Source organism: Elephas maximus, chromosome 13 (genome assembly GCF_024166365.1).
Source record: "Elephas maximus indicus isolate mEleMax1 chromosome 13, mEleMax1 primary haplotype, whole genome shotgun sequence".
Lineage (NCBI taxonomy): Eukaryota > Metazoa > Chordata > Mammalia > Proboscidea > Elephantidae > Elephas > Elephas maximus.
Genome location: NC_064831.1, coordinates 41212535 through 41225596, shown reverse-complemented (window position 1 = coordinate 41225596; position 13062 = coordinate 41212535). Strand labels below are relative to the sequence as shown.

Sequence of the window (13062 nt, the reverse complement as noted above, 5' to 3'; positions counted from 1 at the left end):
TTTGATTTCAGAGCAACTTTTAAAGAGGACAGTTTATTTCATGAAGCTTAAAGTTTGTGGTGGGGTATGTAAAATGAAAAAATGGAAAGAAAAAAACATAGGAGCCATAGCTCACATTAATCTCTTTTATCCCCTAACTGTACCATGAATGTATACATGTTTTCTGCCTATAAAGCTGAAAGGTATAATGTTACATTGTTCAGCTTATTTCGTATATGTGTCTTGGTTTTGTCAACCAGCCAGTAGCCTATAATGTCACCATAGTGTTAGCCATGTGTCTGAATACTTGAAGACAATAAATGCGTATTATTAATCATTAATGATAGCTTAAGATCGAGCTGTTACTTTGTGCCAGTCACTTTGTGCTGATTACTTCACATGCATCTATCCCTTTTAGTCCTCATCCTAACTTGATGAGATTGGCTTCGGAGGTGGAGGGCTTGGAGAGGTTAGTCACTTACCAAGTGTTTATACAGTTAGGAAGTGACTCAGCTAGGGGATGAAGAACCTTATTAACTATTAGAAATAAAGTGCTTTTGGGGCATGGGCTGTTGTCATATTTTAAATTATATCTTCCAGTATCCAGAACAGTAACGCAGAGGTAGAAAAGGCTCTGGGGACTTTGAAGGCGTATCAAACAATTGGCTTTCTCATGGACAGTGTAATGGCTAGTCCTCCCCCCTCCGCTCCAGTATGCCTCCATTCTTTTTGAACCATCGCTACGAGGTTCCTTTTCACAATTACTCTCTTATGTTAATTCACTTACAATAAACTTAGAAACCTGAGTTTTGTTACTTAGTGTATTTGTTAATTTTGTGCTTTTTTTGTTTTAATATTTACTGGGACAAATTTTGAAGCAGACTTTGTTGCCTTATTTGTAGATGTATTAGTCAAATAGCAAGCCCCGTGTGCCTACCTTTGTGTTACTGTTTTGTGTACTGGGAGTCATAATTAAAAATACGAGAACAGCCCATGCCCCCAAAACACACATTTTTGAAAAGCTCCTTTCCTGCCCAACAGAGAAGTAGTTTTTGTCAGTCTAAGAACATTCTGATAATAAGATAGCTTTTAGTCCAAAGAAACATGTTCTGGGGATATATCTTCACTTTGAAAGTCCCAAATGTTTGGTTGTGCATTCTGTTAGGGGTTCAAAACCATGATATAAGTATTTAAGATGTAAAAAAAAACTTGGACCTATTTCACTCGTTACAAGTTGGTTGGAATGCAAAAATTAAGCTTTATTTATTTAAGTTTATGCGAGACGCCCACGGAGGGCAAAAAACAAAACTCTTTTGCTGTTGGTTTTTTTGTATAAAGTTTGTCTGCTTTGATGTTTGCATTTTTAAAAACAAATTATAGGGTTGACTAAATCCTTGCCCAGTCGATAGATAGACAAATGCTGAGTTTCTTTTATGATCCAAATAAGCTTTCTAGAATTTGACTTCTTAAGATTAGGAAGTTTCCAGAAATTAACGTTATGTATTACAGCTTTTACATAAAGTTTGGCAATATGGAAATTTTTTTTGTACTTCACATTTCAAAGGAGAAGAAAATCTGTTCAGGGTGTATTAAGACTAACATCTACTCATCAGAAACTTCTTGTGTTTATAATGTTCCTATTAGTTGAAAAAAATTTTTTTTTAATTTTACCAAAAATTTTGATTTTCAAATATTTCCAATTAGTATATTCACTTCACACAAGAATATATTTCAGGTAGCAGTAAAACAATAAGCTGTATTACATAACTTTTTGAAATATCTAAAAGCTTATCAGTTGAAAATTTACAAAATTATAAGATGTAAATAAACAAATGATTGGTGTTTGAGACAAAATTAGAAGGTATTACCTCTAACATTTAAAATTCCAAGTTGCCAATAGAAGTCTGTTCAGTGAACATACAATATTTTTTTCAGGAAGACTTGTGGATCAGAATCTGAACAAAATTGGGAAAGATGAAATGCTTCAAATGATTCGACACGGGGCAACACATGTATTTGCTTCAAAGGAAAGTGAGATTACTGATGAGGATATTGATGGTATTTTGGAAAGAGGTGCAAAGAAGGTGAGGTATATATTAAGTAATGCTTTTAATATATTTCAAACCAGAACTGTTTGAGGAAATATTTGGTAAATCTTATTTCCATAAAACAGAAGCTTTTGTGTACTGTAAAGACTGATTCATTTTGAGTATAGTTTTTGTTCTTTTTTTGTTTTTTGGTCTAATAGGGTGTTTCTTTTGTTCCCTAGACGGCAGAGATGAATGAAAAGCTCTCCAAGATGGGTGAAAGCTCACTTAGAAACTTTACAATGGATACAGAATCAAGTGTTTATAACTTTGAAGGAGAAGACTATAGAGAAAAACAAAAGGTACTTTAGAAAGAGGTTTTGGTTACTTGAAGGCTTTACTATAAACTTGGAATTTAAATAGTTGATGAAATAACTTTGTAATTATTTACATCTGATAATTATTTTTAATTTTATCTAAAATTTAATGCCACATTTTCATTTACCAAGCTTTGAAATTTCTTGAAGTTTCTGTAATCTTTTATACGAATTGCTTTGTGGAGTGAATATAGTAGTTTGAAGTACTTGAAAATCAAAATTGGGCAAAAAGAAATTTTCAAAGCCTTACTATTTTTTTTTTAAAAGAAAGTAGCAGAATTGGATGGTAATGAAGGGTAAATTTTCCTAACATCATGAGTAACATTAGTTAACATACAGAGATACTGGAAAATTCCTATTAGGTAGAAGGAAAAATAGTTCTACCTAGGGTTTTCCTTGTTAACATTAAGACACGTATATTCTCAGAATTTTTCTAGACTAAATACTTAACGTTTTTCTCCTAATTGGGTTGTAGCATTTTCTTTTTTTCACCCAAATAGAATTATCATTTGGCCAAGAAATAACTTACTGAGTGCCTATATTGCTCACTAGATATTGTGCTGTGTGTTAATTATATAATGTTGAGTTGAATCAGTCCCTGTCCATGTAGAGCTTACAGTCCAGTATTTTGTGAATATCTTTCCATTTACAAATACCAGTCTTAATGCATAGTGTGAGGGTATTTATGTAGAGTTTGCTACTGCATGTGATAAAAGTTTGTGATTTGAATTCTTTTTCGCATGCTAGATTGCATTCACAGAGTGGATTGAACCACCTAAACGAGAAAGAAAAGCCAACTATGCTGTGGATGCATATTTCAGGGAAGCGCTTCGTGTCAGCGAACCTAAAGCACCCAAGGTGAGTTGACCAAAAACAAAATATTTAAAATTATTGGAAATATAAGTAAGTTTTCTTCTAACATTCATGCTGTAAAGTCAGATTATTGAGAAGTACATTTTGTGTGATTTTTTTTGTAGTGTACTCCCTTCAGTTTTTATTTGTCGGAGTTTTCTGGAACTAATTCAGGATCTACGCATTTAAGCTTTGGTTAACATCAGTTCAATTTTATTGAAAGATGCATGCAGTTTCTTAGAGAGGTGGAGGTCATAGTTTATGGAGTGACGAAGACTAGGAATAGATTTAAAGCAAAACATTTCTCTATTTTTTTATTCATTTTTTAATTTTTCTTTAGGCTCCTCGACCTCCAAAACAGCCCAATGTTCAGGATTTCCAGTTCTTTCCTCCACGTTTATTTGAATTACTGGAAAAAGAAATTCTATATTACAGAAAAACTATTGGGTACAAGGTAATGGAAATACTTTATTTTATATTGTTTTCTGTTTACACACCATTGATGGCTTAAGAATTGATTATTATTAATATTTATTTAACTCACTTGAGCCAAATAGAAAAGACTTGATTGACTGTATCCAGGTTATATGTCAGGTACATAAGTGTGTGTCTGTTATCCTTGAAAGAGAGAGAGAAAAAAAAAAAAAAAAAACTTTATGAGTAGTTTGTCTTTAACTTAACAGATGCAGATATCAGTATGTTTTCTTGCATAGTTGGATTAAAATTTGCACGATGTTTAGTTGGTTAAGAATTTTAATTCCTCAAAAAGTCTCTAAAATTTACTGATAGATAACACAGAAAAATATTTTTTAGGTACCTCGAAATCCTGACCTACCAAATGCAGCACAGGCACAAAAAGAAGAACAGCTTAAAATTGATGAAGCTGAACCTCTTAATGATGAAGAGTTAGAGGAAAAAGAGAAACTTCTAACACAGGTATAACCTTCAGTCAACACAGAATTAGCAGTTATTTTGTAAGGTTCTCTGTTAGGTTGTGTTGGTATACAAGTAGTACGAGTTTCTGGTTTCAGAGATGAAGACTTAGAGACATTAAAGCATAGACATAAGGGTAAATGCTGCATATATATTCCCATCATTTGTTTGGTAGTTAAGATAGATTTTTACTGGCTTTGGTAGGATGGGTAGCCTGTTGATCACTTTTTTTCCAGTGTTCTTATCTTTCCTTCCTGGTGAATCTTTCATATTGCCAAGAAGTTATTCCCAAGTACAAGACTGTGCTCAGTGCTCTCTTGTTTAATTAACATACTTTGGGATTCAGTTCAGGCCTTGCGGAATCGGCCCTTAATCAACTTTTAAAGCCTTTATTTTTCTTTGGTTTTCCTATTGGCTCTTGCCTTTGCTTTTTAGCCTATCTTGTTCCCTCTTCACAGAGTCCTTATCTTTCAAAGTGCAGCCAAAATGTCACCTTTTCATGTAGCATTCCTTTTTTTCACACTCAGATTTAAAGCTTAAGGTATCTAAATCATAGTGCATTGCTAAAAGTATACATCTAGTACATGTAAAGTTACCACGCTAAAAGAACTTAATGAAAAAATATAAAAGCACTAGAAAATTATTTTCTGTAATACTTACAACCATTGGTAAAGTATAATAGCATTTTTTCCCCAAGTTTAACATGCTGTGATTAAATACTTCTTTTGCTTTGTAGGGGTTTACCAATTGGAATAAGAGGGATTTTAACCAGTTTATCAAAGCTAATGAGAAGTGGGGTCGTGATGATATTGAAAATATAGCAAGAGAAGTAGAAGGAAAAACTCCAGAGGAAGTCATTGAATACTCAGGTAATTCATTTATTATTTTAATAGATAATAAGAATGTTATTAGGCTTTTGAGCTTAATAAAAACTGTTGGAAGGTTCATATTTTCTTACTCTGAATTTGATAAGCTAAAATTTTGACACAGCTTAGTGCCCCCCCCCTTTTTTTTTAACTTCAATTAGAAGAAATTCCCTTACCTAAAATGGTATAATTGTTTACTTTTATCACCACTTGCCTGTCAGTTTGTCAAACTATGGTAGCGTGCATGTTGCTGTGATGCTGGAAGCTATGCTGCTGGTATTTCAAGTATCAGCAGTGGTCATCTTTGGTGGACAGGTTTCAGCGGAGCTTCCAGATTAAAATAGAGTGGGAAGCTTTTGAGGAGGAGGACCTGGCTATCTACTTCTGAAAAAAATTGGCTATTGAAAGCCTTATGGATAGCAGCGGAACTTTGCTGATACAGTGCCAGAAGATGAGCCCCTCAGGTTGGAAGACACTCAAAATATGACCGGGGAAGAGCTGCCTCCTCAAAGTTGAGTTGACCTTAATGATGTAGGTGGGATAAAGGTTTCAGAACCTTCATTTGCTGATGTGGCACAGCTTAAAATCAGAAGAAACAGCTACAAATATCTATTAGTAATCAGAACGTGGAATAGACAGTGTATAAGTCAAGAAAAATTGAAAGTTGTCAAAAATGAAATGAAACTCGTAAAGATAGATACTCTAGGCATTAGTGAGCTGAAATAAACTGGTATTGGCGATTTTGAGTCAGGCAGTTACATGGTCTGCTATGCCAGGAATGACAAATTGAAGAGGGATGGCATGACATTCATCATAAAAAAAGAACATTTCAAGATCTGTGCCGAAGTACAGTGCTGTCAGTGATAGGGTGATATCCAAACATCTATAAGGACGTAGTAGTACATCGACAAGGAACTATAGGAAATTCAAGCCAGATTCAGAAGAGGACGTGAAACGGGGGATACCATTGCTGATGTCAGATGGATCTTGGCTAAAATCAGTGAATACCAGAAAGATGTTCACCTGTGTTAATTGATTATGCAAAGACATTTGACTGTGGATCATAACAGATGATGGATAGCATTGTGATAAACGGGAATTCCAGAACACCTAATTGTGCTCATGAGGAGTCAGTACACAGACCAAAGAGACAGTCATTTAAAGAGAACAAGGGGAGAATACTGTCTGGTTTAAAATCAGGAGGAGTGTGCGTTAGGGTTGTATTTTTATACTAATTTAATCTGTATGACCGAGAATCTGGACTGTATGAAGAAGAACTGGGCCTAAGGATTGGAGGAAGACCAACAACAATCTGTGATAAGGAGATGACACCCCTGCTTGGGGAAAGTGAAGAGGACTTGAAGCACTTACTGATAAAGATCAAAAACGTGTGGATTACACCTTTGCATAGAGAAAACAAAAGTCCTCATAACTGGACCAATAAACAGTATCATAATAAATGGAGAAAAGGTTGAAGTTGTCAAGGATGTCATTTTACTTGAATCCACAGTCAGTGCCCATGGAAGCAGCCGTCAAGCAAACGACGCAGTGCATTGGGCAGATCTGCAAAAGACTTCTTTTAAAGTGTTAAAAAGCAAAGATACCACTTTGAGAACTAAGGTGCACCTGATCCAAACCATAGTATTTATTAGTCGCTTCATATGCCTGTGAAAGATGGACAGTGAATTAGGAAGATTAAAGAAGAATTGATGAATATTGACTTGTAGAAGAATGAACAAATGTCTCTTGGAAGAAGTGCAGCCAGAGTGCTCCTTAGAAGTGAGGATAGTGAGACTTTGTCTCGCTTACTTTGGACATGTTATCAGGAAGGACCAGTTGCTGGAGAAGGACATGCTCGGTAAAGTAGAGTCAAGGAAAAATAGGAAGACCCTCAAAAAGATGGATTGACACAGTGGCTGTAACAATGGGTGTAACGATTGTGAGGATGGTACAGGACCAGGCAGTATTTCATTATGTTGTGCTTGGGGTTGCTGTGAGTTGGAACCAACTCGGTGGCAACTAACAACAGCAGGCTAACTAGCTAGCTATAGTCAAGAAAATTAGATCACTGAATAATTGTCTCGTTTTTATTCTTTTCAAGTATTAGTGAACTGTGTTTCCTGAAGTCAGTTTGATTGTCAGGTGAATATGTGTAGTTGTAGTGCTAAGGATCTTAGAATAGCCGATATTTTTCTAAATAATTTTGTGTTTTAGGTGGAAGTTTACACAGCAAAATAGATTTCTATTTAACAGTTTTTATACAAACTGACATTGGTTACATTTTTCACAATGTCTCAGAAAAAAAAAAAAAGCCTTGTCAAGTGGATTCTGGCTCATAGTGACCCTAAAGGACAGAGTAGAACTCTGCCCCATAGAGTTTTCAAGGAGCACCTGGTAGATTCAAACTGCTGACCTTTTGTTAGCAGCCATAGCTGTTAACTGCTGTGCCACCAAGGTTTCCCAGGATATGTCAACAGTCTAATTATTTCCATTGTTGACTTTCCGTTAATCTAGCTTCCTTACCCCTCCTTACCTTCTCATCTTTGCTGTAGGGTAAGTGTTGACCATTTGGTCTCATATAGTTGATTATTTAAAGATGCACAGTACTCACGGGTGATATTGTTTATCTTACAAACCTATCTACTGTTTGGCTGAAAGGTGACCTCCGGGAATTGCTACAGTTCCAAGTTTAAAAGGTATCTTAGGGTAATGCCTAGGGGCTTCCTGTAGGTTATGCTTTTTTGGTCCAGCAAGTCTGGCCATTTTTAGGAATTGGAGTTTTCTACGTTTTTCTCCTGTTTTATCCAGGACTTTCTATTGTGTCCCTGGTCAGAATGGTCCATGGTGGTAGCTGGGCACCATCTAGTTCTTCTGGTCTCAGATTAGATGAGGCCGTGGTTCATCTGGGCTATTAGTCCTATGGACTAGTTTCTTTGAGTCTTTGGTTTCCTTCATTCTCTTTTGCCTCAGAGGAGTAGAGACCAAGAGTTGTATGTTAGATGGCCACTAGGAAGCTTTTAAGAACCCAGACACTAGTCACCAAACTAGGATGTAGTATCTCTGTGAACTATATCATGCCAATTGACTGAGTTGTCTCTCAAGACTATGGTCTTAAGCCTTTTAACCCAGTAAACCAATCCCACAAGATGTATCGATGTCTAGGAAGTATCTGTGACTGTGCCGATTATGTGTTTTATTATTTACATGAATATGTATGCAGTACACACAAGCATGTATACACATAGGCCTACAGATACACCTACATATGCATGTGCGTGTACTCATATGCCATCCTGTACATATATATGAATGCGTATCTTATGTAACCACACGCATACTTTTTGCCTGTTATTAGTGTTGTTGCGAAATCGTAGCATTTACCGAAATTGTCCTTTATTCTTGTGTGCTTTTTAGTGTCTTTATTTACCTCATTCAGGTTGTGCAGACTTCACCCGTGTTGTTTATCACTTTTCTCATCACCAAAAAGTGATTCCCCCTCCCTCCTACTCCCATCCCGAGTAACCATCAAAGAACGTTGCTTTCTGTGTATATACCTGTTCTTGTCTTCTTAGAAAAGTGAGACCGTAAAGTATTTGTCCTCCAGATTCATACATGTTATGTTTTGTGGACTCATTGTTATTCTTTATAGTTGTGTAGTAGTCTGCTGTAATGTACCACAATTTATCCCTTCATCCGTTGATGAGCACTTACATTGTTTCAATCTTTTTGCTATTGTGAATAATGCTGCAATGAACATAGGTGTGCATATGATACCAAGAAACCAAAACCAGACACAGTGCCGTCAAGTCGATTCCGACTCATAGCCGACCCTTTGGTTCGCAGCTGTAGCACTTAACCACTATGCCACCAGGGTTTCCAAACCAAACCCACTGCCATCGAGGCGACTCTGACTCAGTTAGAACAGCCAAAGTTTCAGAGTTGGAAGATACAAGATCATCTACTTCATCTCTGATATTATTTTACAGTTAAGGAAACTGAGAAATTATAAATGACTGACTTCCTAGTATTAGATATAGGAAAAATGAAAATGTTTATTAATCTCTAGGAGATAAAACAAAATAGAGCATTTAAGCTAGCAAGTTATTTTCTCTTCATTCCCCTCACCCTCACAAACTTTACTCTTTTACAGCTGTGTTCTGGGAAAGATGTAATGAACTACAGGACATAGAGAAGATTATGGCTCAGATTGAAAGGGGAGAGGCAAGAATTCAGAGAAGAATTAGTATCAAAAAAGCACTTGACACAAAGGTACCTTGCTTATTAATAAATATGACAGTTAAAAAATACTGCTCTCTCTGAATATGAGAGTTAAAATAGCTTTTTGAAAGGAAAAGCAATGATAGTTTAAAATTAAATGTGTTTAAAGAAAAACATTTAACTGTTACAGGTATTCTCAACAGAATATTCCTCAATATTAGGTTATATGAATGAAAGGCACTGCTAGTATTAGCTCATTCCTAAGTATAGGGAAATGAGTTTTCTCTTCATAGTAATGAAAATTATAAAGGTTTTTCAGCACAAAATTTATATAATGCAGTTGAGGTGCTTTGGGTGTAAAATTCTGGTTTGAAAGAAAATGTACCTAATTTTGCTAAAGTTGAGTTTGAGATATAGATTACATAGGACTTGTGTTTCATTTAATATAAAATCTCATTTCATAGATTGGACGGTACAAAGCACCTTTTCATCAGCTGAGAATATCATATGGTACTAACAAAGGGAAAAACTATACTGAAGAAGAGGATCGTTTTCTGATTTGTATGCTTCACAAGCTTGGATTCGACAAGGAAAACGTTTATGATGAGTTGCGACAGTGTATCCGCAATTCTCCTCAGTTCAGATTTGACTGGTTTCTTAAGTCCAGAACTGCAATGGTGAGTGCATGAGGCCTTTTTTGTGTGATGTAAGCAGAGTTCAGAGTAAGTACTATTCCTTAACTAAGGTAACACATGATACATTGACTGTCATAATTCTTGTGATATTACTTTGAAGGGAAAAAATGTACACACCTCTTCAAGTTAATTCTAGTTGATTTCGACCCTCAATGTATGTATTACTAGTTTTTAAGTTTTGACATGAAATGCCACTGAATTCTCAGGCATGGGCAATAGATAGTAGTATTGCATATATTATGAGATGCTTTTAATTTGAAAGTGAAGGAAGGTTACACAATAATACGGCTTTAAAGAATGAAGTAAAAGCTGTAAGTATCCTGTTTTCTACCTCACAGCATGACCGTGTATGAAAATGAGTTCCTTTTGTTGTTTATTTTTATCTGTTTATAGGTGTATGAGTGATTTTATATTAACCTATCAAAACAACTTTATTTTAAAGTTGAAATCCTAAAAATATGTAGATGGAAAACATTCAGTTTACCATGTAAATTTATGTTTACAACTCAGGAGCTCCAGAGGAGGTGTAACACCTTAATTACCTTGATTGAAAGAGAAAACATGGAACTAGAAGAAAAGGAGAAGGCAGAGAAAAAGAAACGGGGACCAAAGCCTTCAGTAAGTATTCCCGAATATTTAAATGTGTTCTTTGTGGACTCAATGTTTTTTTCCTTAAGAATTTGAACATTACTTGGCGATCAGCTATGAGTCAGAATTGACTCGACCGACGGCAGTGTGTTTTGGCTATCATTGATGTGTTACTCTTTTTTCTTGTCCTTACCAAAAACCAAAACCCACTGCTGTTGGGTCCGTTCTGACTCATGCTCTATAGGACAGAATAGAGCTAGCTGCCCCATAGGCTTCCCAAGGCTGCAAATCTTTACTGAAGCAGAGCGCCTGGTGGATTCGAACCGCTGACCTTTCGGTTAGCAGCTGAGCACTTTAACCACTGTACCCCCAGAGCTCTTCCTTACAGCCTTACGTTGTTTAAAAGTTGAGATTAAAGTTGATTGCATTACATGGGGAATATTACATGATATGATGATAGTATGTCATATAGGGATTTGTGCGAAAATGAGAAGGTATGTCTTGTGAATGCCAAGAGCCTGCACTTCTCATTGGGAATACAAGTTATAATTTTAGAATAGTTCAGCAAATGCTAGGAAAGCAGCAACCTTTATTATTGACGTCTAAGCTTGGCTATATTGCCCCAGTGATGTCTCAACAATGTGAAAGCAAAATTATTAAGGGAAAAAGGTCACGTTGTTATTTAATAATAGTTAATTCATGAAGTCGTGAGTAAATGAATCTGTATGGATATTTGGTATTTATAAAACTTCTAAAAACTGAGAAAATATTACTGTTTTCTTTTGAGGAGAGGGTGTGTATTCGTTTGTTTGGTATATTGATTTACTACTGCCAGTTGTGAATCACATTTCTTGTGATTTCATTATTAATATTATTAAACAGTTGTTATTTAAGTAGAATAGACTTGATAGTTTGTTTTGAAAGATTTTTTTATTTTGGGCAAGAAAATCTAGTAATTCTCGTTGCTATGTAGCAGCAAAAGTGCTGTACTGTAATATGTCTGCCAATATATTTCATGCTTATATTAGTCTTGTGACTAAGGGAAGGTAATTCTTCTGTTTTTAGACACAGAAACGTAAAATGGATGGAGCCCCTGATGGTCGAGGAAGAAAAAAGAAGCTGAAACTATGAATATATTTTTGTCTCATAATCACTAAATTTAAACCAGTAGTTCTTTAATTTACGGGTCTTCATAAGATGTACTGTACAATGCTCAATTGTTATGTCATTAAAAGACATCAGGTTCATCTGTTTACTGAGCTAGAAACATAGTATGTAGTTTCACTTTTTTAAATGCAACAGCTGTGCTGAGATTTTTTTTATCTTTAACACTTGAAGTAATAAAATAGGCTTCATTTATTAATAAATGCTTCATTTGATTTATTTTTCTATTATAGTTCCATTTGTGGAGATTGTGACATTTTGTTTATCAGCTATAGTTTCTACACTCGTAAGATTTAAACACAAGCAAACAACTAAAAAAAAAAAAATGCAAATATTTGTCCCTTCGGTCTCAACTTAGTTGTGTAATTCTTTTAATTCACTTTGCCTTTGCAGAAATTTGGGTATCTTCTTTGTGGTACTGTTGAGTCTCATCTGGGAAGATTATGTAAATTGCATTCTTCTTATTACATGGGTAGAATGGGGAAAAAAAAGGCAAGACAAATTATTATTCAATTCTGTGCATAATTTTGTTATGCTTTCTGTTTCTGTAGTTGGTTCTGAGGGCCTTTTAGTTGTATAGCCAAAGACACTTAGTATTTCTGGTTCTTTAAGGTATTATTGTACCATTTTGTAAAAGGAATATTATTATTATTTTTTAATTGTTGGATAAATATTTTGACAGTGACCTCCTGAAGCAGCCACAATTTAGAAAGATAATGTCAGAACTGAGGTGATTTTTTTTTTTTCCTTAAGACCCAGCCAAAAAAAGACGTGAACTTGTCATACTGTTAAATTGAAATCAGTTAGCAAAATGTATGCCTTCCCAGGGTGTAGCATTTTGAGTTTGAGTAATTGAAAATTTTATTTTATTATATTTTAAAATAATTTCTAAAAGTAAGTGTGAGCAGCAAAACTGACTAATTCCAGTTTTTGTTTTCAATGGACAGACTTGATAGATGGGAGACCTTGAAGCAGGGACGCCCAAATTGTAGTGTCAGGATTTTAGCTTTACCAGAGGCCTTTGTGTGCTACACATAATTTGTATAAAGTTTTATATGTGCAAATTGGGTACATAAACAGTTCTCCATTTTTCTAAGGGAATGCAATAAATGTAACATCGTGAATAAATATAACTTTTATAATCCTTAAAGTAGTCTTTCCATTTCTTTAATTTCTTTTCCTTTTTGATTTTTATTCAGTTTTCTTAGAACATTATCTTTTTCCCTTAATGAAATTCCTCTCAAATTTCTAAGTCTTTTTCACGTGCCCATTCTCACTGAAATTTGTTTTCTTAATGTTGATTTCTGTAGTATTGCTAGTACCTTAATACCTTTACCTACTTTGTTTTCTGAAATGGGGGTTT

General features: G+C 35.0%; 1 protein-coding gene across 1 annotated transcript in view; it reads left to right on the top strand.

The window, feature by feature from the left end:
- The window catches only part of SMARCA5 (SWI/SNF related, matrix associated, actin dependent regulator of chromatin, subfamily a, member 5), a 37024-nt gene extending 24179 nt beyond the window's left edge, over window positions 1–12845 (top strand). The window contains exons 15-24 of the mRNA XM_049905779.1: window positions 1915–2063; window positions 2249–2368; window positions 3131–3241; window positions 3576–3689; window positions 4049–4171; window positions 4905–5037; window positions 9185–9303; window positions 9717–9929; window positions 10458–10565; window positions 11601–12845. Coding sequence (XP_049761736.1) covers window positions 1915–2063; window positions 2249–2368; window positions 3131–3241; window positions 3576–3689; window positions 4049–4171; window positions 4905–5037; window positions 9185–9303; window positions 9717–9929; window positions 10458–10565; window positions 11601–11666 — 1256 coding nt within the window. The 3' untranslated portion in view covers window positions 11667–12845. The remainder of the gene's footprint in view (window positions 1–1914; window positions 2064–2248; window positions 2369–3130; window positions 3242–3575; window positions 3690–4048; window positions 4172–4904; window positions 5038–9184; window positions 9304–9716; window positions 9930–10457; window positions 10566–11600) is intronic.
- Window positions 12846–13062: the final 217 nt, after the last annotated feature.